At 44.5% G+C, this 26,451-nt stretch overlaps 2 protein-coding genes across 3 annotated transcripts; both read left to right on the top strand.

Moving 5' to 3' along the window:
* The first annotated feature begins 1,665 nt into the window (after positions 1 to 1,665).
* HMX2 (H6 family homeobox 2) lies at positions 1,666 to 3,677 on the top strand. Its single transcript, XM_055814106.1, has 2 exons — positions 1,666 to 2,232; positions 2,931 to 3,677. The coding sequence occupies exons 1-2, from the start codon at positions 1,956 to 1,958 to the stop codon at positions 3,476 to 3,478; spliced, it is 825 nt and encodes a 274-aa protein (XP_055670081.1). The 5' UTR covers positions 1,666 to 1,955; the 3' UTR covers positions 3,479 to 3,677.
* Positions 3,678 to 5,014: 1,337 nt separating this feature from the next.
* BUB3 (BUB3 mitotic checkpoint protein) lies at positions 5,015 to 18,503 on the top strand. 2 transcript variants are annotated; one of them, XM_055814086.1, is made up of 9 exons: positions 5,015 to 5,160; positions 5,512 to 5,675; positions 7,857 to 8,051; positions 9,203 to 9,272; positions 10,638 to 10,789; positions 13,838 to 13,996; positions 15,408 to 15,585; positions 15,945 to 16,161; positions 18,167 to 18,503. In XM_055814086.1, the coding sequence occupies exons 2-9, from the start codon at positions 5,667 to 5,669 to the stop codon at positions 18,174 to 18,176; spliced, it is 990 nt and encodes a 329-aa protein (XP_055670061.1). In that variant the 5' UTR covers positions 5,015 to 5,160; positions 5,512 to 5,666; the 3' UTR covers positions 18,177 to 18,503. The 2 variants fall into 2 exon arrangements, with proteins under 2 accessions (XP_055670061.1, XP_055670069.1); XM_055814094.1 differs by lacking the exon at positions 18,167 to 18,503 and having other exon boundaries at positions 15,945 to 16,165.
* The last annotated feature ends 7,948 nt before the right edge of the window (positions 18,504 to 26,451 follow it).

Below are 26,451 nucleotides of genomic sequence, written 5' to 3'. Positions count from 1 at the left end.
GCTATACCTAATTATATTATAAGTACTTTATTCAATATACCAGACATAATATGGTGACTCGGAGTTAATGAAAATGTCATTTTAAAACGTCTTGACATTTGTCTCTATTGATTTGTATATTTCCATCTCATTCTTTGTTTTTCCCGATTTTTTTTTTTGGGGGTGTGTGTGTGTGTACGTGTATTTCTGGAGAGGGGGAACGACCGCACCGGGGAGGGGGGGAATCAACAGCTGGAGCCGGGCGGCGGGCGCCGGTGGGACCCCTGCCCCACGCCGCGCGGGCAACCCGGGGTTAAACACCCGGTGCCGGACCCCTGGCAAGGCCAAGGGTACTGCACCTGGGTACGAATGCGATGAAAAACATCGGGATTTCCGAGCTTGCCACTCGCTCCCCTCCGCGGGCTGCCTCTCCAGGCGTACCCCAGGGCTGCAGCCGCCCCCAGGTGCTGTTTTCCCGGAGCTGTTGCCCCCCGGCCCGTGGGCTGCGGGGCTACTGGCCCAACCAGCCGCACAACTCGCCCCGTCTTTACCCATCAACGATATTTCCAGGCGTGGCCGGGGCGCAGCCGCCGGCGCCCAGCGGGGGCTGGCAGCGGGCTGGGGGACAGCCCACGGGCACGGGCACGGGCACGGGTGGCCCCACCGGGAGGAGGGCCGGGGTGGGGATACACCCCCTTGGAGCCGCGGCAGCGGGGAAGTGGAGGCGGAGCGGGTGGGGGGGGGGCAGGGGGAGCGGGGGGCACCCAGGGCAGCGGTGAGCGGGTGATGCCTCCCACACCGGCCCCGTTACCGGGGCTCCTTTCTGCGGCTTCCCGGGGAAGCGGGCGCCGGGAGAGGGCGGCCCCAGTCCACCGCCCCAAGCAGCCGTCGGGGCTCGGCCCCCGCCTCGCCTCTCCGGGGCAGGCCCGGGTGAAGGGGGCTCCAGGCCCCGGCCAAGGCGGGGCTGGGGTGTCCCTCGGGCCCAGCCGCGGCTCCGTGCGCTCCCGGCAAGGTGGAGGACCCCGGTGGGGTTCCTGCTCTTGGCCCCTTGCCCCCCAGGTCCCTTGGGGGCGGGTGTGACCCAGCGGCTGCTGCCGCAGCCCGGCCACCGGCTGCCGCCCGCGGGTCTCCCCTTCCAAGGGCGGGGTGGCGGGGGAAGAGCCGCGATCGCTGAGATTTATTCCCCCCGAGGGGAAGAACCCCGACTCCCGACAAAGTTTCTCGGGAAATGCGGCAGCACGTCCCGTCCGTGCCCGCGCCGCTCCCCGCGCCTTGCAGGCGCTGAAGGAAGCGCAGGAGGCGTTTCGCGAGACATTTGTTACCGGCTGCAGCGCAGCGCAAAACCCCGTTTCTCGCAGGTTTTCCCAGTGAAACACCTAACAGTTGTTTTTCCCTCCTCTGATGAGCAGAGGGGGAAAGATCCCCGGATATGCACGAGCTGTTTATCCCAACACCCCCCACTCCCCGGTCAGCATAAGGAATTCAGCTCACGTCCCTCTTCCCCCCGCCCCCCCCCCCCTCCCCGTCGAGGCGGAGGGCGAGGCGGCACGGCGGCCGCTCAGCATCCCTCCCCCGGGGCCGCGGGGTCAGAGGAGCCCCTGGAACCGCGGGGAGCACCCCGTGGGGGTTCCCCCCGGCCCCGGTACCTGCCGGCCGCTGCGGCCCCCCCCCCCCCCTTCCCCGGGACCCCCGCGGGTTTCCAAACTTTCCGTGGCCGCCGCCGCCGTGATTGGCGCGGCGGAGGCCACCTCCATGCAAATGAAGCCCCGCCGCCCGCCGCCCGCAGATCAATAGGGACGCGGGGGAAGGAGCATGCAGTCCGCCTGGGCAGGCGCGGGGAGAGCCGGCAGCGGCACGCCGAAAACACCCCCCAAAACAAACCCCCCGACGGCTCCCGGCCCCCCCCCCGCACACCCCGGTCCCCCGAGCCCCTCTAAAGCGAGAGCTTCCCTCCTCTGCTTTCTTATGAACCCAGGATGAGCAGCAAAGAAGACCCGAGCAAGTGCTGTCCAGCGGCTGCTCCCATCTCCAGTTTCACCATCCAGTCCATCCTGGGCAGCGGCAGCGCCGAGCCCCCCCGGGAGGCCGGCGGCAGGGCGACCGCCTGGCCCGCCCGCGGCCGGACCCTCTCCCTCTCCTCGGAGGACGAGGAGCCGGAGGAGAGCTGGAAACACCGCGGCTGCTTCTGCCCCGAGGCGCAGGGCCCCGCCGAGACGTGCCACAAGCACCAGCCCCTCAGCTTCACCTGTCTCGGTGAGTACCGGCACCGGGCGGCATGGGATGGGGCGGACGGGGCCCGCCGGGAAGGGCCGCGAAGGGCTCGGCCCCGGCCCTGCCCCCACCGGGGGGGGGGCATGTCGCACCCTCCCTGCTGTTGGGGCAGCGCGTATTTGCGCCGTCCGTGGCTGAATCGGGGAGGAAGGAAATAGGGTGGCTGGCTTTTTTTTTTGGTTTGTTTTTTTTTTTTTTTTTGTCCTCCCCACCCCACCAGGGGCTGATTCTCTCGAAGGGGCGCGATGAGATGGGAAACGCTCGTTTTCTTAGATACCGCTTATTTACAGCGCTCGGGCAAGGGGAAGGAAGATGTTTATTTTTTAGCATTAATTCTAACTAAACGGTCTGTGAAATGAAATGCTATAAAGTAAAATACTGCCGGCTCGTGTCGGATAGGAAGGCAGCCCCGGCCTGGTACTCGGGTGCCTTCACCGAGGCGTGCACACCCACCTGTCCGTCCGTCCGTCCGTCCATCCACCCGATGGAGGGACAGGGATAGCTCAGAAGCGGATGGCCTCCCCCGGCGTCGATGATGTCTTCCACCGGGAACGGAGGCGAAGGGGGCCTGCCCGGGGGGCCTCGCCTCGGTGCTTCGCACAGCCGGGGCGGGGGGGCTCGGCCGTCGGGGGTGCCGGTGCCGGCCGCCGTGCGACCCCCGCGCTGTCGCTCTGTTGCAGGCAGCGCCAAGGGGAGCGGAGCGGCGGCGGCGGGCAGCGGGGAGCGGGGGCCCTTCCTCTCGCCCCCCCAGCAGGACTGTAAGGAGGAGAAGGAGAAGCCGCTGGGACCCGCTTCGCCCTCCTGCGGGGACCGCCAGCGCGACGGCGGGGACCGGCAGGCCGGCGCCGCCAAGAAGAAGACGCGCACGGTGTTCAGCCGCAGCCAGGTCTATCAGCTGGAGTCCACCTTCGACATGAAGCGCTACCTGAGCAGCTCGGAGCGGGCCTGCCTGGCCTCCAGCCTGCAGCTCACCGAGACCCAGGTGAAGACCTGGTTCCAGAACCGCAGGAACAAGTGGAAACGGCAGCTCTCGGCCGAGCTGGAGGCGGCCAACATGGCCCACGCCTCGGCGCAGACTCTGGTGGGGATGCCGCTGGTGTTCAGAGACAATTCCCTCCTCCGAGTGCCGGTGCCCCGGTCCATCGCCTTCCCCGCCCCTCTCTACTACCCCGGCAGCAACCTCTCGGCCTTACCGCTCTACAACCTCTACAATAAGATCGACTACTGAGCTGCCGCACTCCCCTCCCCGCGGCCGCCCCGTCGGGGCCGGGGCCGGCTCGGGGGCTCGGTGCGGGGGCTCGGCCCGCCTCCGCCGCGGGGACGGAGGAACGAAACTGATGGGAGGGACGGGCAAACGGAGAGCCCGGGGCGCCGGGGGCACCCCCCACCCCCTCCTGCTATCCTGCCACTTGAAAAAAAAAAAATTAAAAAAGCATTATTTCAGATCTGTAAATATTTTTAAAGAAAGAAAGAAAAAAAAATAAAACGTTTTAAGCCTCGTTTGTAAATTTGCCAGCTCGATCGCGTGTTCGCACCGGGATGCTCTGCCCTGCCCTGCCCGGGGGGTACCCCGGGCCCGGGGGGTACCCGGCAGCCGGGCTGGGCCTGTCGGGGAGCCGGAGGGCCCGCGGCGCCCGGGATCGATGCAGGAGAGAGCGAAAACGACGTGTAACACCGAGGGTTCGCTTCGTTCTGCCTCCTGCTCCTTCTTTCGTTCCCTGCCGGGAATCCCGGGCGGGCCTGCCTGTAGCCCTGCCGGTGGCCCCGCGGGGCCGGCGTGAGCTCGGTCCCCCGCGCTCGGTTGGAGGATGAAGGGCCGTTCTCAAACGCTCAGAAGCGGTTTCGGAAACGGGGACGGTTTTTCTGATTTACGGAGTATTTTGCTAAAAGCCGCGGTGACAGGCAGTGGGCTCGCAGCCCCCGGTGACCGGCCCCGGCGCCCAGCGGCTCCTCTCCTCGCCCCGGGGCGCCCACGGCTGCCTCCCCACGGAGGACGGAGTCAATCCTTCACAGGCACACACACACAAAACAATTTTTTTTGTTTTTTTTTTTACGGGCCGCTACCGCCCGTACCGAGCGCCGGGGGTGCTCCCAGCAGCAATAACGAGAGAGCGTTCACGTAGCAGTGAAAACGAAAATAAACCAAAGAGAAATAAAAGATCCGAAGGGACAAATAAGGTGATCCGCCACGCGTGGGAAGGGACAGCCCTCCCGGCGCCAACCGTGTGCCGCACGCCGCGCAGCCCCTTTGCAGCCGCGGCTGCCCTGGCCCAGCGGTAGCGCCAGGCCGGGGTGAGCCCAGCCCCGCTGCCCCGGGGAGCACCGGCCCCCGGCCGCCCGTGCCGCCGCTCCGCCTTCCGGGCTCCGCTTCAGCGGGAATAACCGGTGTTTCGGGTTTGCCCATGAACGTTATCGCAGCGCAGGGGTCCCTGGCCCTACCCCCGCGGCACGGGCCTGGAGCTACGGCCTGGCGGGGACCCGCCGGGGCCCGGGCCCACTGCCACCGCCCCCCGTGAGGGGCGAGTCGGACGGCGCCCCCACCGCGGCCCCGGGCAGCCTGGGGCGGGCGGGAGGCCGCCGCAGCCCCTCCCGCGGGACGCCGGTGGCTCCCACGGGGGGGCCGCAACGCCGCCGCCGCCCAGGAACCGCCGTTAGCAGCCGCTGATGATAACGGGAGCGACGGGAAGAGGCGGCTGCCCGAGCCCCTCCCACCGCGCCGGGAGCGGCGGACTACACGTCCCGGCATGCCCCGCGGTGGCGCGCCGGGAGCGGCGGGCGCGCGGGGCACGCCGGGACGCACAGTTCCGCCTTTTCGAACCGGCCAATAGCGGGGCGAACGGGGGGGCGCGTGCGCGCGGGCGGCGGCGGGTGTCGGGCAGGCCGGAGGCGCGGGCAGGGCGGAGCGCTGAGGTGAGGCCGGGCTCCCCGCCGGACCGGGACCGGGGCTGGGGCCGGGGTCAGGGCCAGGGCCTTGTACGTGGGGCGGCGCGGCGGCTTGTGTGGTGCGGCCGGGGCTGCGTCGCGGGGCAGCGCTGAGGCGAAGCGGGCTCCGCGGCCTGGGGACGGCCTCCTCTGGCCTGGGCTTGTGGCTGATGCTTCACCTCCGCCGCCCCGGACGCCGCGGCCTCTGCCGCCGCCCCGCCCTCCTCCGGGGCGCCCCGGCTTGGCGTCCGTGCCCCGGTGGGGCTGCGGGTGCCGGAGCCTCTCCGCCCTCCTTCGGCGTTCGGGCCCTTGTCTCACTCTCTTCCCTTCCTGCCGCAGCCAGCAGCATCTCCCGCATCCCGACGGGATTCTCCAGGACTGGGCTGCGAGAGCGATCGTGCCGCTGACGCCGCCGTGCCTCAGTAATCCGCTGCTGCTGCAGTAAGAAAGCTCTTCCTTGGCGTTGTGTGGGGCAGCAGAGGAACTCGTCCAATATGAAGACGGTACTTTTAATGTATTCTTACATTCTACATCTGACGCTTTCAGCAAAGCGGCTTGCTTTGTTTGGGTAACGCTTACCATATAGCTGAATGATAGAGCGTGCTGTGTTAAGAGGAACTATAAAAGCACTGATTTCTTATCTGCTCAGTAAAAAAGAGCTTTTGGGAATGATGGAATTGCGGAAGTGTACCCTTTTAGTGAAGTCAGCATTGCAGTATCAGCACCGTGTGTCTCCCCTATAATGTCTTATTTATGAGTTAATCCCTTGTGCTGCTTGAACATTTTAATAGGATTTTGTTGTCTGTGGTGGGCACAACAATCGCTGTTGTTTGGCAATCCTGGTTGCATTTGTGAAAATGTGTAGAGAGAGCTCTTTGTGAGTTGTGGTTTTTTTTGTAACATACGTAAAAGGTAGGATATATTTTAATTCTGATACTTCATCCATTTTTCTCCACAAAAAATACCTTTGGGAGATCCTTCAATATTTTTGATGTAACTAACTTTGCTGGAGTGCTGCTAGTTGATTGCTTTTGGGCTGGTTAGTAACTGTTGTACCACGTGCCTCAAATCCTTATTTTTGTTGTTTGAGGTTTTCTGCTGGAGGTAGACAAGGCAATTAAGATGTCCACTGTAATTGTTGTAGTTGTTTGGAATTCTTTTAGATTTTGTATCTTTGTATGTCCATCTGAAATACTTGCTGGGATACATGTCACTGTTTAAATTGTGATAAAGGTGTTGCTGAATTCTCTATAGTATTCATGTAGAAATATGCATGGCAAATACTCAATCCTGCTTGTCTTTTGCCCGAGTATTCCCAGAGCAGAGCTGAAAGAAGCGGTTAAGAAAGAAGCTTTTATTTCCTATTCGGACAATTTTTTTCTCACTTCATGTTTAAAAGGCAGAAATAGCACTTTGTGTTTACAGTGTTTTTTTTATTTAAAACAACATCTTACAGAACAGCTACCAAAGCTCCCACTTAAGAAATTTTTCTAGTGTAAAAATGTGTGGCACTCACATTGTACAGTTTGATGATTTAGTAACTGATAAGTGCTGAACTAGAATAATTGTGCACTAAGTTTGAACTTTGTCCTAGTTCATCTGCTCATTCTTTCTAGATTTATTCTCAGAGGTCTAAGCTTAACCTGTGCAGTTGTACATACAGATCTAGGAGTGGTAGTTTTACAGAAAATCTGAGCTAATTTACTTCTCTGTCCTTTTAGCGTAAAGGAAATGTGCTGTTAAACCTTCCTGAAGCCTTAAAGTTTTGGTGGTCTTGTTGGTGTACGTATAGTGAACAGTTTCTTCTTTCAGAGCAGAAAACAGGTCTGCACTGTTTTCCCAGTGGAAATTTGATGTTCATGGCGTCAGCTCTCCTTTGAATTCTTGTATATATAGGTAACTAGTTCTGTGAAATGAGTGCTGCTGTTACAGAGTCATTGATCTGTCATTGAATTGTTTATATTTGTTTTTTGTAATCACATCACATTTACATGTTTGCTCTACGTCCCAATATCCCACAGGGCATAACTTTCTTTTTTCATCTGACCTTCTTTAGACTCCTAAGAGGGGGAGAAAAAAATCTTAAAGCTGTTTCATTGGAAATGTTTTATAGCACTTACGGAAGCCTAAGGACAGGAAAGCTGCAGAGAGCCCAGAACTGCTTGAAAGATTTTCCAACTGCAATTCTTGGAAGTATGACAGTCACACCAAATCAGGAAGAAATCAACACTTTTTTTCGAGTTTTCAAATTGGATTTCTTTCTGCCTGCGTGTGTTTTTTAATTAACTTCTTGATGCTCATAGTAACTACAAATATTTAGATTAAAAAATACATCCACACATTAGAGTTGGGGAAAATATATCTGTAAGTAACAATATCTATGTTTATAGATGACAAGAATAAAACTTTTTGTACTGTGTATTCCATGTTATATTTGATACTTAATTTTAAAAGCTCTCTGTAGGGGGAGGAATTTGAGGTTTTGGCCAGGGATTACTATCTTGAATTCTAGAGAGTGTGTCAGAAATCTGGGTGTTCTGAACATCATCTGTGTAAAAGGTGGTAAACTTTTCAGGTTTGCTCTTAAGTTACTTTTAAGATGGATCAGTTAACTAGTCAACTTGCTAGGCTTATGTTGTTGTTGTTACTAAAATTATACCTATGTGTTGCTGTCTTTTCTTCAGATGACGGGATCAAATGAATTCAAACTAAATCAAACTCCAGATGATGGTATTTCATCGGTAAAGTTTAGTCCAAATACATCTCAGTTTCTGCTTGTTTCATCTTGGGACACAACTGTCCGGCTCTATGATGTTCCTGCTAACACAATGAGACTCAAATATCAACATTCAGGAGCTGTCCTTGACTGTGCTTTTTATGTAAGTGTGAGGTGTTTTCTGTTTTTTTTATTATGTTATATAAGTATAGTGGCCAAGGTCCATGAGAAGTTGTCAGCCCCTGAATTAAAGGGATAGTGAAATACTACTTGAAATCCAGGTTAAAAAAAAAAAAAGCTTGCTTCTGCCAGTTCGTCTTCCGTTAATGACTGTTGTTCTAGTCCTAAATACAGGTATTTCCTGCAAAGGGTACAGGCACACAAGTAATTGATTTCTACCAGAAATGGTAGGTAAAAGGAATTTGGGCTGGCTTGTGCTGTTTCTGCAATGGTATGGTAAATAGTGTGTGTGTTTCTTACAAATAGTTGTACTGGTAGTATATGGTTAGATATCATATTCACAATAAATGTCCATAGCCAATTAATCTTCTCATGTTGGGTTGTTTTGGAAACATGGCGTTATTCCAAGTGAGCCATTTACCAGATACTTGATTTCTGTGTTTTTAGTGCCTTAGATTTGAAAAATGCTTCTGAACGGTTTAAGTTTATTGGTTGGTTGGTTTATTTAATTATTTATTAAGTTTGGTTTTTTTGCTATAATCTATGAAGTAGAGGGTTTCATTTAGCATCTTTTTTTTGTTTTGTTTTCATTGTATTCTCACATGTCCTCCAGTGACTTGATCTTGATGTGTTACTGAATGCTTTAAGGAAGCATTTAAATTTTGTGCTGCTTTTTTTTTGTCACTGAACATTTTGGCACATAACTAGTATCATACTGTGGATCAACACACAGGTTCTCAAATGGTATCTAGCTTCTACAGTAGTTTTAGAAGGATTACACTTCAGTTAGATGGAACTGGCTTAGGTTGGCAGTCATTTGAAAAACAGTATTATGTCCTTTGTTGTTAGGGAAATGGGATTGATTTGGTATAGCCTCTAACTGCGTTTTAAAAAATATTTTTTTTAGTTCTAAATTAAAAAAAAAAATCCTACAGCTCAAAGTGCTTTACTTAATGTGTTGAAGCTTCTGCCAATTGCCTGTTTAATCTGGGCCAGATCTTAACTCCTGTCTCTTAATTCTCATCTTCCCAAAACTCTTGAAAGCAAGTCTGTTGTTGTGAGCCTAGGAGATTAAATGTATAGCAGCCAGGGAAACTTAATGCATGTCATAAAGTGAAATTTTTTGTTTTATAGGATCCTACCCATGCCTGGAGTGGGGGCTTAGATCAGCAATTGAAAATGCATGATTTAAACACGGACCAAGGTAAGCAGATGGAATTGTGTAAGTGGACTCAACAACTGGCCTAAGCTTCAGATTTCTATACTTACATGAACAGAGTAGGTTTTAAGTTTTTTAGGTGGGGGATATTTGCTTTAAGTAGTAGCTGTTTGTAGATGCTAATTATAAACCTCTATTGATTTAAGTTGTCAGTGTTGGTGTTCAGCAGTCTCCTTTGCTGTGAAGCCCTTTCTGATCACTGAGATGCAGAACAAGGCAGTGTACGTTGTTGTGTAGCTGAAGATTGTGCTGTAATGCCATTAACAGAAGGGCTGAATCTATTCCTGCCAATCTGAGGATTTAAATGTTTTCTGTGATGAGTAGTCATTGACGTATTTTAATTGTGTGTTTCTTTTTTATTTACTTATTTTGACGTGAAAATGGAAGGAAAGGAAATAGCTATATATTCATCACACTGACTGAGGTTCACATCATATGTGCCTTTATCTAGCAGAATAACTGGTGGCCCTAGTAAGTGCCACCTAAAAGCATGCAAATGTTTGGCAGTTTGTCAGAAAGTTTGGTGGGTGCTTGTTGTAGGATGCCTTGATTTGGATTTCTGATAATACTGCCCTGCCATAGGTTACTGTGTCTCAGGTAGGGGGAATTAGCGAAGCTGAACTAAAACTGAGCTTGCTGTTTTTCAAAGATTTGTGGTTTAGACATATTTAGAATGATCCTTCACACATATGGCAGAATGTATATAAAACTTCTAGTTTGTCAGTCATCATGGCCACATTGGTGCAAAATATGGATCTAGCTTGTCTTAACTTTTTTTTTGTGTGTTTGTTAAAGAGAAAAGCAGATCTCAGCCTGAGATAAATGTGGTCCCCAGAACCAGTCAATAGCCAGGACTTGACAAACTTGTGTGCACAGTAATAGTATGAAAAAGGTCAAATAATTCTGTTGTAGATGACTTTCTAGAAGTGTTTATGCGAGTATTTTTAAGAACATGTAATACAAATTCCTTTCTTCTGTCATAATGTTAATACAGACAAGCCTAAGTGGCTTTCTGTATTAGTGTCTGCAGCAAAGGTGGTGATACCCCTGGATACTGAACACTTTTTGTACCTCTGAAGATATCTCTATGGCTGCCTGAAATTCTTAACTTCCTTTCATAATCTCAGGAGGCATAAGTTTAAATTTAACAATTCTGATTTTAGAAAAAGTTACGCTTCTGAAGACTGAACTGTCCTTAATGGGACTCCAAGCATATCAATACACATGTGGGAATGTCAGAAAATAGCGTGTTCATACTGCAGTAGTGTGTCCTTCTTTTTATTCTTTATTCTACACATCCTGACTGTTTGTAGAGCCAGTAAAGTTACAATATATTGTACTTTCTTACAGAAAACCTTGTTGGTGCCCATGATGCTCCTATCAGGTGTGTTGAGTATTGCCCAGAAGTGAATGTCATGGTGACTGGAAGTTGGGATCAAACAGTTAAACTGTGGGATCCCAGAACTCCTTGTAATGCAGGAACCTTCTCTCAACCTGAAAAGGTATGTATTGGATGCTGTAATCCAGGTGATGTGTTAAATAATACATCCAGTGACTGGTTAAACATGACCATATAGGACACTGTCTTAAACTGAATTGAATTTAGAAAGTTATGTTTAATAGTTTTTAAGCTGTGAAAATGTTGCGTTTTAATATATTGGTACTCAAATACATTGTGATTTTTAGGTTAAGGCTTCAAGCTTTCATCAATAGGAGAACATAATTTAATTCTTACTGCTTGTGGTGGACCAAAATCTTATAATTTAAAACAAACTGGAGGAAGGAAAACCTAACAAAACCAGCACGTGAAATTGATGAAGTTGCTAAAAATAATTGGTTTAAGGAAGTTGATAGTGCATATTACAATTAAGGTTCTTAGAGGTATCGGATCCTGGCAGGTTTTTTTTCAAAGCAACAAGGGTCTGGTTGTCTTGAAATGTGTGTGGAGATACAGTAGGAGGGCATTTGTGTTGCCTGAAATAGTATTTTTTCACTTGTATAAAAAGATTGAACAGAATTGCTTGTATTGTAATTCACCTGTTGTTGCACTAATGCCTAGTAAACTCGAACATTCTCCTAATACTAAAATCCTTTGTGCTAAGGAGAAACCAAGAGAAATAAAGATGTTATGTCTTAAGCTTTTTCTAATGGTTATATGGTGTGTTAATCTTTATACTGCTTACAGTGGTGTCACTGAAAGAATTACAGAACTGTAACTTCTGTTTTTTTTCATAGACTCCTAAACCCAGGCTGGGTTGCTGGATAATTTTGCATATGAATATTTTTTTGCCTATACCTTTTTCTAAATTTAGTTTAGCTCTGTCACATCATATTGTAAAGTCTTAATTATGAGCCATCATTACATTTCCTATTACATCTAAATAGCTACCATTTTTGTTCCAACATAGCTGAATGTACTTCTGGTAAGACCTTTGTTCAGAATAAAGTAATTGCGTTATTTCTAGTTGTGATTTATAGGTGTACGTAGCATGTAAAGAACTGTGATAAATTGCTGACAAAATATCATATAATGGACAGCCACAGTGAATCAAGCTGCTTATTGGTTCAGCAAGGTTCATTATGTCATTTTTTAATACCGCCTTTGATAAATGTGTACATCTACTCAACTGCATGACAATGGTTTCATTTGATTTATGATTGTATGGTGTAGAAAGAATACTTACTTCACAGGTGTGACATCAGTTTGTAAAGAAGATTTAAGATACTTAATGTTTCTTTTGCCTTTGTTTCCATACATGTATACGAACACATTTTATATAATGTTAATATTTTTGGATAGTTTGTTACATCTGTAACAAAGGGAGATTTTAAAAAATGTCTTGCTAAAATGTGTAACTGCTGTTGGATTAAAGTTTTCTTGTTATATGTAAGTGGAATTTGGCAGTTGGGGTCATCAGGAATTTTGGGTAACTCCTGTGTGAACATTTAAGAGGTTTCCCATCTGAAGAGGGAAGTTTAATAATCACGTTTTAGAGCAAGAATGTATGCTGAGTGAATTTGGATTGGTTAAAGGCAGTTTTTTTTCTATATGTACACATATACCCAGACACATACACACCTGTTCGCTTAGATTTTTTTATTAGAAGTAAACTTTTTGAAAACATAATTTCTTCAGAAACGTTTATAGCAAATAAAGAGAAAGTTTTGTCTGCTATTTCAGTGCAGTCTTAGCAGAGCCAAAGAGCTTTACTGCGCTTTATCAGAGAACCAGAAAGTGAAGCTAGGTGCTCGAGTGAAATTGTACAAGCATGTGCCAAAAGTAAATTGAATTCTTCTGGCAAGATACCAGATCTCTTACACTTGTGATTCTTGATCTGAGGTGTATTCAGGCAATATGTTTCCTGTGTATTTAGTTGCATTAGATCACTTTTTGAAAGCTCACTCTTACAGTCTGTTCTTGTTCGCAGCTCAGTGACAGCACAGCTATAGGTAGCTGGATTCCATCTTGCTTGCGTATCAACAACTCTAATTTGCTAGCATGGAGTTTTTGACTAAACCTCTTTTTCTTTTTCTTTTTTTAAAACATATTTCCAGATTAACTGAATCCCAGCTAATAGCTGGAAACAGAATGATTTATATGCTGAATATTTTCATGAGGAATTTGTCAAAAATTAGAACCTCTGAGCCAATTTTTGGAGTAGAGTTGAAATTCTAAGCCATAGTCTCTTTTTTTTTTTTTTTTAGTGATGTCAAGCATATTGTTTCCTTCAATTTCACTTGTTTTTATTAAAGTATATGAAGTACTATTTTTGGTTTTTTTTTAATGATTTCTTGGCAGTTTATTTCACTGTATTAACATGAAGCTCAGCTTGAAGTATTCTGTTTAAAAACAAAAACATGGTTACCAGATGGAGGAAAACTGAGAATGTGTGATGCTGTATCGTAGGACTAAACTGCAGAATTAGGATTTGATAGTGTGGAATGCAAACTGTGCATACCAAGCAAAGATGAATTCCAATATCCGTGCCCTTCCCGCCCTGCCCTATTACTTTGTATCTGTTTTCCTCTTGCCTTGAAATATCAAATGCATTTAATGCTTGGAATAATTTGAGGAAAACTTGAATAATACTGATTTCCCTTTTGAATTACAGAGTACTTCTGTACATGCGTAGCATTTCAAACATGGGTAATACAAACAAAAGGAAGAAATCTCACATGTGGAAGATTATTTAGATATCACGGAGATCTGGAGACTAGAAACTGAACAAATGTACTTCAAATTTAGAATTGCACAAGTGCATATGCATATTAAACTTTTTCCTAAAGTGGTTATAAACAGCATGGGACTGCATTAGGCTTGACTTCCACCCCACCCCACCACCCCCCCCGCTATGTGCTAGGGTACAGAATTAAGGGTGAGCTTTTGAAATGGTGTGTCAGTGTCTTACCACTAACCAGCTGCACGCAACTGCTTAGACTTTATTGTATATGTCACCAGTTTTCTTCTTGCATATTGCTGACATTTTATTTTCTACAAAGAACAGCAGATATCCAGGCTAATAAGTGTTGTTATAATTAACTATTTTAAGGTGTACACGCTTTCTGTGTCTGGAGATAGACTAATCGTGGGGACGGCAGGTCGGAGAGTGCTGGTGTGGGATTTGCGGAATATGGGTTATGTTCAGCAACGAAGAGAATCAAGTCTGAAATACCAAACCCGCTGTATCAGAGCATTTCCAAATAAACAGGTATGGGAGCAATATCTGTAATTATATTTCTGCTGAATGTTCTTCAGGAAAAATGATGGCTTACTTTTCAAATTTTCTGCATCTTTAATTTTTAAAAAAATTCTTATCTTCAAAGTCTTGTAATCAGACTCTGGGAGAGGGGAAAAAGTGGTGTTGAGGCTTCGTGTTCCAGGTTAACTCTTTTAATAGTGCAGCTCAGGAATGTTTCCCACTGACTTACTAGCATATTATGTTTTCACTTTTTTTCTCACTTTTTTGTCTCCTTTTTTTTTTTTTTTTAAATTTACTGCATCATAATGCTGACATGTAATTAAAAAACAAAACAAAAGAACACCCCCCACCCCCAAGTTGCAGTAGAAAAGAGGAAGGCAGATTCAGGCTCAGCAGCCTTTATGCATTGCAGCTCTAGATTCTTCAACAGACTGTGTACAGGGGCAGGATTAAAACTATATGAATGTCGTTTATATATATTTTTTTTTTAACTGTGTCAAGCACTCAAGAACCTATGATACATTACCTAGGGGGAATTGTACAATTTGGATGATCATATAGCTGTTCTGTGTAGGTTAACGTAGTATATCTGTGGTATTTCTCTTTCTGAAGTAAAGCAAGAAGATTAGCTTTTTCTGACAAACTAATTTGGAAGGGAATTTTCCCATGTACGTAGTGATAGTACAGGAATTGTGAGACCTAGTTACTTTTTTCTTGAACAGGCATGAACGCTTTGTCCATTTTCAGTTCTAGTTATAGTAAAACAAGCTGATCTTCCAGATTGTATTGTATTATGGATTTTAAAGAACCTTGCTATAGCTAGATATCATTACAATCCTATTTCTGAAAAGATCTATTATGGACTTAACTCAAAAGTTATAACAAAAGCATCTCAGGTTGCTGTAAGTCGGGACTGTAATTAACTGGGTAAGTGAACACCATGTATAATCAAGTTTCACTGAAAATACTATTTCGGCTTGAGTGTTTAGTTGCTAGTATAAAGCTCTGAACTAATTTTCCTGCAATTCTGAAACGAAATAGTTATGTGAGTATCTCTAATATTTCAGATATTTGGGCCCTGGGGGATAGGTAGGCCTGTAACAAGGGTTTTTAACTCTTAGCACTTTTTTCCCCAAATCAACTTGTGTTTGGACCTGCAGGGGTAATGAAGAGTCTCACAGTCGGCTTAAAACCATGGTGCAATGAGATCTCTCTCAAAGCTATTTTCTGCATTACTTCTTAGAAGTAGATTTTATTGATGCTGCCACAGATCTGTGATAACAAATGATTTCTGGTTGTACGCAGTTTGACTGTTTACATTTAATTTATTTGAATTTAGAGAGGTGTAAGATAAATTGTATTGCAATCTCTTCGCCAGTTGTAAACTTCTAAAATCTGTAACGCAAACCTTTCTTGGTAGGGTTATGTTTTAAGTTCTATTGAAGGTCGTGTTGCAGTAGAGTATTTGGATCCCAGTCCAGAAATCCAGAAGAAGAAATACGCATTCAAATGTCACCGTTTGAAGGAAAACAACATCGAGCAGATTTATCCAGTTAATGCTATTTCTTTCCATAATGTCCACAACACATTTGCTACAGGTAGAGTAGATCCTCAATTTTTTGTTAATGGTTGCATCACTTCCTTTAATTTTTATTTAAACAGGTCAGCCTTTACTTTGTATGCCCTTACTTTTTAAGCATTTTAATCTTATTTCTTGTGGTGAGCAAGATTTTTAAAATTATTTGATGCAGAGAGTTAATTGCTTTAACAAGATTTTGGGAAATACTGTGTTCTTTACTGAATTATGCAACTCTCTATAACCCTGTGTTTTTACTGACGAAGTTATTCCAGGTAATTTTCTCTTTTGCTTCTTTTTTTTTTCCTTTGCTGTGTCTTTTCAGTTCTTACTGTTCTCCCAATTATAACTTACAGACAGTTTTTAAAAATTAATTTTCAGGAGGTTCCGATGGATTTGTGAATATTTGGGATCCATTTAATAAAAAGCGGCTCTGTCAGTTCCACCGGTATCCCACAAGCATAGCATCACTTGCCTTCAGCAATGATGGAACTACCCTTGCAATAGCTTCTTCATATATGTATGAAATGGATGACATTGAACATCCTGAAGATGGTATCTATATTCGCCAAGTGACAGATGCAGAAACAAAACCTAAGTGAGTATGCTTCACCTGTATTTGAGACTTTCTGAGCATTCATCCTGAGATTTATTAATTTTCCTAAATTCATGAATAGCATTATTGATGCCAGTAGATAGTGCAGCTTGACAGAGGGTTGGTTTTGATTTTATCTTGTTCGCCCAAGCTTTCAATATCCGTAGCTTGATAGACGTCTGATGGATAAAATTGTGCTTAGTTGTTTAGTAGGAGAAGAATGTCAAACTCTTACCCTGTTTGAATAGGTGCTATTATATGAAGGTGTGGAGTTATTGCTAGCTCATTGCTTCAGGAATTAAGTGAAGAATTCAAGAGTGATTCATTTGAGTAAATGTTACTGTATTTGGATATTTAAAACTTAGAATTAATGAAATCTTTACACACTGAGTGTGCACCCAGCTGTCATGGTCAGAAGTGAATCTAGATACTGTTCTAAGAGGGTTCTGTAAAATCAAGGAAAAGCTTTCCTGGTTCCTGCGTATTGGAGTTTGCTGCAGCCCTCTGATAACACTCTTTTCTATCATCGTTGCTGTCAAAATGGGGCAAACTGATTGATGAAGGTAAAAGGGTTCTGTTAAGCTCACTTTGGCATAAATGTTACATAGAAAAATTGCTGTCATGGTGCAGAATTGCACTACTCTTAATTATGGTAGCACAGGAGCTGCTGTTCTTATTTTCAGATTCCTGTGGTTTGTCATTGCTAATTTTTTCTTCTAGTACTCAAACTGTCTTACACTTTATCTGGTTGCCTCCCTTGTCCAGTATTTAAGTGGCTATGTAGATAGACACTTACGAGTGATCAAAGTTCTTGAGTTTAAAACCTCAAGACCTTTCCCCCTCAAGTGACTTGTGTGCGGCTTCAGAGCCGCTGTTTTATCGCTGTGGCGATGTGAGGTGGGAGTTACAGAAGAGTAAGTACACCATCTCTCATCTGAAGATGTTTGTTTTAAAATAATTTTGATAGTCATGGAAAAATAAAACCAGAACTATTTCTGGGGCTTCCTCAAGTGAAAAAAAAATTTCCAAAGATGATAATTCAAATTTATTTTTAAAATCAGGTTGTACTTGTTAAATACATTTGGGAGGGTTTAAAAAGAAAAAAGGTGATAAAAGAATACATGCTGCTATTGGTCTTGTAGTAGTAAGAGCTGCTTTCAGTAATTTTTGTTCATTGCTAGTTATGGTTGCTAATTCTGTAGATGCTTCATTCTGCCGTATGAGGAGGTTAATCTACAATTAAGCAATATTTCCTCTTGGCCCTCCATTATTTTCTGAAACAGATGGTTCATCATTTCCTGGGCTGTTAAACACAGCAAGGTTAAGGTTAGACTCTTGGGAATCAGCTAGTTTTGAATCTTATTAGGCTGTAGAAGGAAAACTAATAAGAATACTCCTTAATATCATTTTGTGACTGTAAACAATTATTTATTAGCAAACAATTGATCCCAGAAGGGCAAATTGAGTCAGTAATGAGCTGAGAAAAGACAGACCGTATCTGTGTATTTGGAAAATAATTGTAACGTAATTGCAATGCATTTAGACAGGCATCTTTTTGGACATGTTTCTATCTTTAAATGAATTTCTGAAAACATTAACAAGGTTTATATGCTCTTCTGACATTTACAAGTTGCTTGTGCCATCCTTAGGGTACTAAGAATGATGTGTATGTTTTAATGTTACAGTAGTGCAAGTCATCTCTGGTTTATTCTAAAAATAAGTTACTTAAGACAGAAGACTAATAGTTGTTTCATAGTGGTCTTTTTGCATATTAATTTGAATCAGCATTTCTGCAGAATGCATTCTTAAATGCATGAAAATGGTGCCATATTATATAAAGGAAACTTGGCAAGATCAGCTTTTTGATCGCTAGATAATTATATATTGTATCTTGGTACAAGTGAAAGCAATCTTTCTACATATTTCTGCTTTTATAGGATGTTGAATGTTTTATGTGCTTATGATTACTGTAAATATTGCTTGCTGAGATACCGTTTATTTATTTCAGGTCTACTTAGACTCTTGGTGATACTTTTTTTCTCTACAAGAGGTGCCCACCTGCTTCTACCAAGACTAGATGAAATAGAAGTGAGAAGAACAATCTTTGAACTGATGTTGCTTTCCACTAAGAAATACTTGTTTGTATATTGTAGTATGTAATGCCTTAATCTGTCATTACTTTCCTGCTTATAGTGTTAGTGAAACTGTATCTGCTGTCTTAGCTGCGTTAGTTCAGTCCTGTAGTCCTTTATAAAAACTTACCATATTTTGTAGTATCCAATTATGAAAACTTCCAGTGGTGGTCTCATTCTTCAATAAATATCCATAGGTTTTTTGGAAAAAAACCCCACTTTGTGTAACAGCCTTTTCTGTTTGTGAAACAAATTGTTAAGACCAAACCTTGAAGCTGCAAGAAATCAAATTCTAGGTCTTCCTGATGGAATACTTCTGAAGCTTCATTTTCCAGTGAGATGAACTGGTAGTTTCTTTATTACCCAGGGATGTTGGCTCTACAGGCAATGTTTTCACAGGACTGTGAAAACCTAAAGTTGTATTAGGTGGGTTTGTTTATCTCGGTGACTTGATTGTTACTGGAGAATCCTTGTTTCTGGAGGAAAGAACTTGGAACATGTGGCACATTGTGTGGGTTTTTTTTTTGCGCGTACTGCATAAAAGTCTAAAATTAATGATACGTGGGAAGAACTGAGGATAGAGAGGAGCAAATGTAGTGTTTCAGCCTGTGGCTGAGTGGTCTGTCCCAAGGCTGCAGATCTGCCCTGGTAGCTCAGAGTTGGAGTAACACAAGTAGAAAAGGAGGTTTCCCCAGAGGGAAGTGTCATTCTGGCCACAAAATCCCATGGAAATACATTGTTTCTTGAACATCTTGTTTGCCATATTGCCAACTGGTGAGAAGTCTGATCAGATTCTATGCCAGCCTCTTGAGGATTTTGGAGTGGGGGGTGGGTGTGAGAAGATGCTTGAAGTTGGACAAATTAAAAATGTCTTGGGAAAGTAGTATTAGAAAAACAACTTGGACACTGTGTGTGTGTTCTAAACAGGAGTGTAGATCTATTTGAGAGACTAAACCTGCAAATCCATTTTCTGCTAAAAAGAACATATTCAATGTTGCACATTCCTGACTGGTTTGTGGAAATAAAGATAAATGCTTTCTGATTAGTACCACCAATAAAAGCTCTCTCATCCAGCTCTGTTTGCAGAACAGAGTGTCAGGCTGCTCTCTTAATAGTAGCTTGTATCAAGTGTTTGGGGAGTGCTTAAGTATTAGGTATTCACTTTGTAGTTAATAGTAAGGAGGGGCAGAACAAAACTCCTGTGAGGCTTATCAAAGATGATTTTGTGGTGTGGGTATTTTGGAGTGGTGATTGGATTCATACTTTATTTCCAACTTCTTTTCTTCTGAGTTATCAGTGCCTGTGTAGCCAGTGGGAGTACTTTATTACCTTTAAGGAAACAAACTTGCTGACAACCAAAATAGTAACCGATCATTCCAAAGAAGGTGGTGATGGAGAGGAAGCTGGGTTCTGTGTGTGCGGAAAGCTAATGATCTTGAGCTGTTACCAGACATAGTAAATGAGTTGTATGTGGAATATTTTATAGTTTGTCAGGAGCTAGTTATAGATTCTTTGATAATATTAACAGTTTTTGATGGGTTTGGAAAAAATAAAGATCTTCCCAACTTAAAATATGAACAGTGCCCTCTCTGCAGTAGCATTGAGCCTCTGTTCTGATAGACATGCATCATCCCTTCTCCTTCCACTTTTAGTTGGCTTTTTTGCATCGGGGGTACATGACTGATGTTGAGCAAAGGTTCAGTTTTTGATGTCAGCTTAGGAAGTGATTGCACATTGGTGGATGGGTATTTCAATATTTTTGTTTGAGGAATGCATTGACACATAAACTCTGGGGCCTAACCATGGGAACCGAAGGTTTCTGTGAGAATGATTAGCAAAGAAACAGTGAGATGAATCCCTAGTCCGGGGGATAACTGTAGGCTGAAACAGCAGACTTTGTGTTAAGAACACAGTCAAGCTTTCCAGGATCCCATACCACAATGTGTGTGTTTGGGCAGGTGTAAATATGTATCTATTTGCAGAGCAAACCTACACTATATCTGTTGTTTCTTCATCTCTTCTCAGCTGAGAGTGTATAATATTACAAAATACAGGATTGAGCCCGTAAATAAATTGTTACCTGAAAGCACAACAGTGACCCTGCTTGTGGAGAAGAGACCTGAAGAGAGGATGGGTCCAAATAAATTATGTGTGAAGGCAGAAATAGGGCGGAACTAATAAAAAGGTGACTTAGTGATGATGTGGAGAAAGGAGCATGTGAAATGGGGAGAAGATGCTTTATGGGGGTAAACTGTGGGGAGCAAAATAAAATAAGAGCTAGAGAACTTAGAGGAAAACAAAGAAAGAATTAAGGGCATTCCAAAGCTTGCTTAATAAAGTAGACATGTAGCCTGGAAATGTTGCCACCTGTGCAGCTCTTCAGTGGCAGGTATCGGGGAAAACCAACCCTATTAATGCTTGATGCACGGAGATTGGCACGCTTCAGTGGACAAAGGTCCACAAAGCCCAAGATGTGTAGGAGGAAACGGATTGGACTTACTAGTTCTCTTTTGGCTTAAAAACAGTAGGAAAACACCTTGTGATGCATCAGTGTTTTATGTAAATGCTTGAAACAAGCGTCCATGGAAGATGGTGAGACAACTGGGCATAACAGAGTAGAAGAAAAATGTTAGTTGGACACAGCCATAGCCCTGACCATATGTTAAGTATGGATATATGCAGTTGGAGTAGGGATATTTCTTTTACAAGATTAATCTTTTATTAGTGCTCTTTCAGAAATGCAGGTCAAGGCAGAGGTTCGTAAGATGGAGAAATCACAAAATGAGCCTTTTCTGACCTGTATAACAAGCAGCTGAACAAAGACAATATACCGACTCTTGATCAGAGGAATTGAGATCTAAAAAAGCTCCTTAAAGTCATTGAGTTTTGGACGGTGTTCAGGGCCATGCAGAAAACATGGAGTCATAGCTGTCATTCTAATAGAGTCATCAATCACTGTTGACTGCTCACAGGGAAAAATGTCGTGGGTTGTCTCTCACAAGAGCCTCATAACACCGTGGTATTAAAAGCCAAGTGGCATCTGTGCCCCGAATGTTACAAAAGCCCGCTGGTAAGTGTATTTTTTTTTTTTTTTTGTGTTGGCCAGTACTTCAAGATAATCAGTGTATGGTTACTGCATACAGGTCTGGAGCTCTGCTGCATCTCGGATGTGATGTTTTGTGCTGCTGCTGCAGTTATAATAAATGTGTGTTAAAAAAGACGTGTCCTTTAGGCGTTTTCCGGAGCAAAACTGGTCCCTGCTCCGAGCACTGCACAGAGACTGAGGCGATGTCGTCGAGAATGACCTTTACAAAGCTGTGTAGGTATTGCTAGCTCTATCTTCCTTAACAGCCTCACGCTTTTCTAAGTGTCCGGTAGTTCTTACTGCCTTGAAAATTAAGGATATTCTGTAGTTGGAGTCATGTAGGCGCTAAATTTAGCAGTAATTCAGCTGGTGCAGCTGTTAAAGATGGATGCCCACGCTGGGTGTTTCTACCATGGGATACTCTTGCAAATGTTGGCCTAAATGACACGTCCACTGTCCGTGATTGGTATTAGCGGTCTGGAGCAGAACCTATTTCTTTTGACTAGCAGACATCTGTTCTGGTGATTACACCATTAGCTGCTTTTATGTTGTTTAGTATAATCATAACCACAACGCTAGTAATTTCTTAGTCAATATGCAACTGATACAACTTCTAGTCCTCCAGCAATGTGACATTTGCTCTGAAATGTGTCAGGCTTCTTTGTTCAAAATAGTATTTAAGTGATACTTTGTAATACGTTTAGGTAGGTAGAATTTAGCAAGGAAAAGTCAAATAGAGGACTCGCCCAGATTTTCTTATAACTAATATGCTAAAGGCATTTTCTGTGAAATAAGTCTTATTTCATAAGGCTGTATGTGCAGCGGTTTTTGACCATACCATACATTTTCCTATAGCATGAAAGCACATACGAATGTGCTAACGTATGATAGCGACATGGGGGATGTAATAGGTCTTCAGAGTCTCCTGTGATTACCTGCAAAGTAGAAGGGAATAAACTGTTCTCCATGTCCACTGGGGCTGGGACGAGGCGTAATGAGCTTAAATTGCAGCAGAGATTAGTGTAGACATTAGGAAAAACTTTCTAAGTGTAGGGATGGTTAAGCCCAGGAATGAGTGGCCTGGGGAAACTACAGCATCTCCATCTGTGGAATTTCTCCAGCACAGGTTAGACAGGTATCTGCCGGGAGCGGTGTGGGTTTAACTGGCTCCGTCGTTGGGCAGGGAAGGTGAGTCGGTGCTGATGGTACTTGCAGTGCTTACGCGGCTAAACTGGTCTCTGAGCATCCATTCACACAGCGTTGCTCCTCTTGCAGCAAACCAGCATTCTTTGTAAGTGAGGTACGGAATCCTTTTAATATAAAACTTTTAAATTCTTGCACAGGCTTTTATTGTGCTCCGTGGCCCACACTACCATGGACAGACAGACTTGTTTCGGCTTTGACTCTGCCCGTGCCCACCAGCTCACCCTGTCCGTGTGACCTGGCACACCGGAGCCTCTGGGTGCTGGGGAGCTCCAGCTGGGAGAAAGCTCTTCAGAGCTGTCCTCTTAAACCAGACCGCCATACCTCCTAAATGCAGTGTGTGTAGTCATTCCATAGGCATTTCTGAATTTGTATAAGGCTAATAAAGCAGAGTACCCAGTTCTTACTGGCTATATAAATATTTTGTGTATATCAGTCTTAGTGTGATAGCTGGAGTTTAAGCTCGCAGCTTCACCATCAGCTGGCACTAAACAACTCTTGTGTGCCAGGGTAGCATGTAATTGTGTATTTGAATCAATTCCCCACTTACAGAAACCCACTGTATTTTGGTAAAAACTGAGCAAGGTAGCATCAAGTAAAAATGAAACAATAATTTAATCGCTTATGCCAAAGAGTTTCTAATAATTACATTAAGAAAGGGTTGCTTTTTCTCTGCTTGTATTTTCTGCAAACCACTGCTGTTCTGCAGCGACAACAATGCAACAAAGACAACAATTGCCTTGTTCTCAGCGCTGCACAGATGCGTTGTAAGAAATGATTCTGGCTTGAGAATTTGTTCCCTAAATAGATAAGACAGCCAAAGGTTGAGAGAGAAGAAATACTCTCATTCCGCAGATGTCAACAAAGGCACAGAATAAGGAAGCAAATTTCCTTGTCACAGAGCAAAGGCAGGACTTGAACAGATTTCTTGATTCCTAGCTCACATAATTGGTTTAATTTTTTCCCTCTGCTGTAGACTTACTGTGGGGAGTTATCTGAGTGAATCTTTTTTTTATTCCTCTGATGTAATTTTTTCGTCAACTGAACGAACAGTGCTTCCGCGTAAAGGTAAATGAGAGCAAATTGTTAAAGGAGAGTTAAGATCCTTGGATCCCTCTGCTTAAATGCAAGTTTTTCTTATACAGTGATACAGTATATGCTGTTGGGTTGATACATAGTACTGCTAAATAGCATAAAGAGATTCCAACAGAATACAAAGAGTGATTTTATTTACTATGTTAGTGAAGGATAGCTGTAACAGGATGGAAGTAGAAAGTGCAAGCATTTTTAGAAGCTGTGCTTTTAAAAATAGTAATAAAATGTGCCATCGTGTTTCTACATAGTATTATCTAGGCAGAAAAAAGTATAATCCTGCAAATCAAAGACTATTAAGAAGTATTAAGCAGAGAATTTGTAATGTGCTTCGTCAAGCTCAAAAAAAAAAAAAAATTGCACAGCTGTACCTTCTGCAGCAGGTAAGAGTGGAGACATCAAGAATATATGTATATTTTTTTTTACCATATTCCACACCCTCAGATTCTGATGTCTCTTTATTGATGAATCGATTTTCTTGTCCCACACAGATGTTTCCCGTTCTGCTGGGGAGCTGATGGCTGCAGCTGCTGCAGCGCTGCGCGTGCAGCTTTGTGCCTTGTAGGGTGCTCATCTTTTGCTGCAAAGCTGCTGAGAAGCTGCAGGTATATTTTTTCTGGAGGCAAACACTTGGGGTATTTGCAAGTAACAGAGGCCTCCTTGTTCCCAGTCCCATGACAGCACGTAGCCTATTCTTTGACATTTGCTTTAACATAGAAAGGCACTTTTTAATTTGTTACTTGCTGGTGATAATCCATACCATCCTCTGCATCACTTAAAGATGTCGACTGGTGACACAGACTGTATTAAGACAGTATAAATATCTCTTGTATTTGTAAGTTACACGTTTTGAGAACGTGACTTTGCCTTTTTCTCTTCCGTCTATATTTTTTACATTGAGTTTGTTTGATTCTTCATATGAAGCCTTTATGTAGGGTCCTACAAGCACACGATCGCTGGAAGGTGATGCTGCCTGAGCGGTAAGAGAAGTGCCCTGGTTCTGTCAGCGTACATTAATTTCTGCTAATGAGATTTTGGAGGGAAACATTGTGAGAAATATTTGTAGACAAACTTTTCAAATGAAACATCTGGCTTTTTGTGCAAAAACCTTGGTCCTATACCATAAACTAAATGGCAGGAATATATCTGGGGAAATGTATCTATCCGTTCCTGTTTAAAATCTTTGGGTTTTAAGACCATAGTGCTTGGTTTGAAAAATAAAAGAAGTGCTTAAATCCTTGAATTTCCCCCTTGGTTATAATGGAGTCACTGTTCTTTCCCTGTCATCTGCAATCCTCAAATCCTTTTAATCAAATCCTCAGGATTTAAATTATTAAACATCTTTTTGGGATTACATTTTTTATTCCTAATTATACGCAAAAGATATATATCATGAAATATGCAGCATGTAATTGCGATTAAAGCGTACAGTCTCCCGAAAGATGGGTCTAACAGTTTTATACATCCAAAATTTAATTAGGCAGATAATGGGGTTAGAAGTGAGATATTTAAGGATGGGGTGGGGAAGGAAATTTTTGGAATTACATCTTTTTTTGGTGGAGGTGGAAATCGATATGGAGGCTGCAATTGCAAATCAAAGTCATATTTCTTTCCTGATCTCTACCGTGTCTTCTTTCTTCTTGTATTGGCATCGAGATCATCCGTAGAAAAACTGAATTGATGTAGAGAGCGAATAAGTAATTCAGCGAGTCGCAGAACAAAGTCTGATTTTCTGCATAGTTGGGTGGTGTGGTTGTTCCTTCTCAGACACCTGAGAAATCAAGTTCAGACTTAAACTCTTCCATAATCAGGAGGAAACTTCTCCCAGGTCTATTTCCTGGCCCAGCCCTCCTGGGCACGTTATTAAAGGCTGTCTCCTCTGCTTGACTGCCTGCTTTCAGGAGGGATACAGGAATCTGATCTCTTCGAGACCTCCTTCCTCTGTCCAACTCAGCTGTAATTGGTCAATCAGTCCCGAAGTTATTAGCGGGATGAGAGGAGAAGGGGACGGGGCAGACAGACAGAGACAATTTCATTGCACAAATCTCATTTCCTTAGGGAACTGGAATTAAAAAAAAAAATCAATTAAGGTTAAGACCCTCCAGTAGCCTTCTTCAATTACTTTGTAAGGACAATGCCTTTTGCTGAGGTATCCATGATAGACAAGATCTTGGTCAGTTCAGCATAGGATGAAACTTCAGCCGTTATTTGCAAGTGTCCAAATACAGGGTAAAACCTGGCTTTTCTCTAAGCAGTAGCTGAGGTTGCAGAGCCTTTAGCAGTGTCAGGACTCGCCCGCTGCAGGTCGCAGTTTGGTCACGTAGGTTCAAAAGGATGCAACCCACCTTCTTTATTCCCTTTGGTGAGCCTAATGCTGGTGTTCCACACCGCCCTGGTGCGCTTCAGGGCTACTTTTGCCATCGCTTTGTTCTTGATGGCAATTAAATTGCAACTGAAATTTCAGATGCTGCAGTTTTAGGATGCACCTGAAAAGCTGTTTCCCCCAGAGAGACACCACCGCATCACCGCTGCATCTCTCGGGGCAGAAGGTAACGGTGCGCACCCCGAGCATGCAGCAGCTTTACACAGGGGCTTACGCCCGCTGGGCTGCCAGGGAGCACGAGGGTGCTGGTTAGTGCATCTCATCATGTGCCTTTTCCAGCATCAGGAGTTCCCTACACGCTGGGCTACTCCCAGGGCACGCGGTCCCACCCGTGCTTTTGTTCCAGCTTCAGATGACCTTGGTCATCTAACGCTGCGCATTAGCCAGTCCCTTCTCCC

The sequence above is a fragment of the Falco peregrinus genome, chromosome 1 (assembly GCF_023634155.1).
Source record: "Falco peregrinus isolate bFalPer1 chromosome 1, bFalPer1.pri, whole genome shotgun sequence".
Lineage (NCBI taxonomy): Eukaryota > Metazoa > Chordata > Aves > Falconiformes > Falconidae > Falco > Falco peregrinus.
This window is presented reverse-complemented; position numbering and strand designations above follow the sequence as displayed.

What these genes read in the sequence shown, in the direction of transcription:
- HMX2 (XM_055814106.1), top strand. Translation starts at nt 1,956, where the DNA reads ATGAGCAGCAAAGAAGACCCGAGCAAGTGCTGTCCAGCGGCTGCTCCC. An exon ending in CCTCAGCTTCACCTGTCTCG is followed by an intron (nt 2,233 to 2,930) that starts GTGAGTACCGGC and finishes GCTCTGTTGCAG; the next exon opens with GCAGCGCCAAGGGGAGCGGA.
- BUB3 (XM_055814086.1), top strand. An exon ending in TGATTTAAACACGGACCAAG is followed by an intron (nt 9,273 to 10,637) that starts GTAAGCAGATGG and finishes ACTTTCTTACAG; the next exon opens with AAAACCTTGTTGGTGCCCAT. An exon ending in CCTTCTCTCAACCTGAAAAG is followed by an intron (nt 10,790 to 13,837) that starts GTATGTATTGGA and finishes AACTATTTTAAG; the next exon opens with GTGTACACGCTTTCTGTGTC.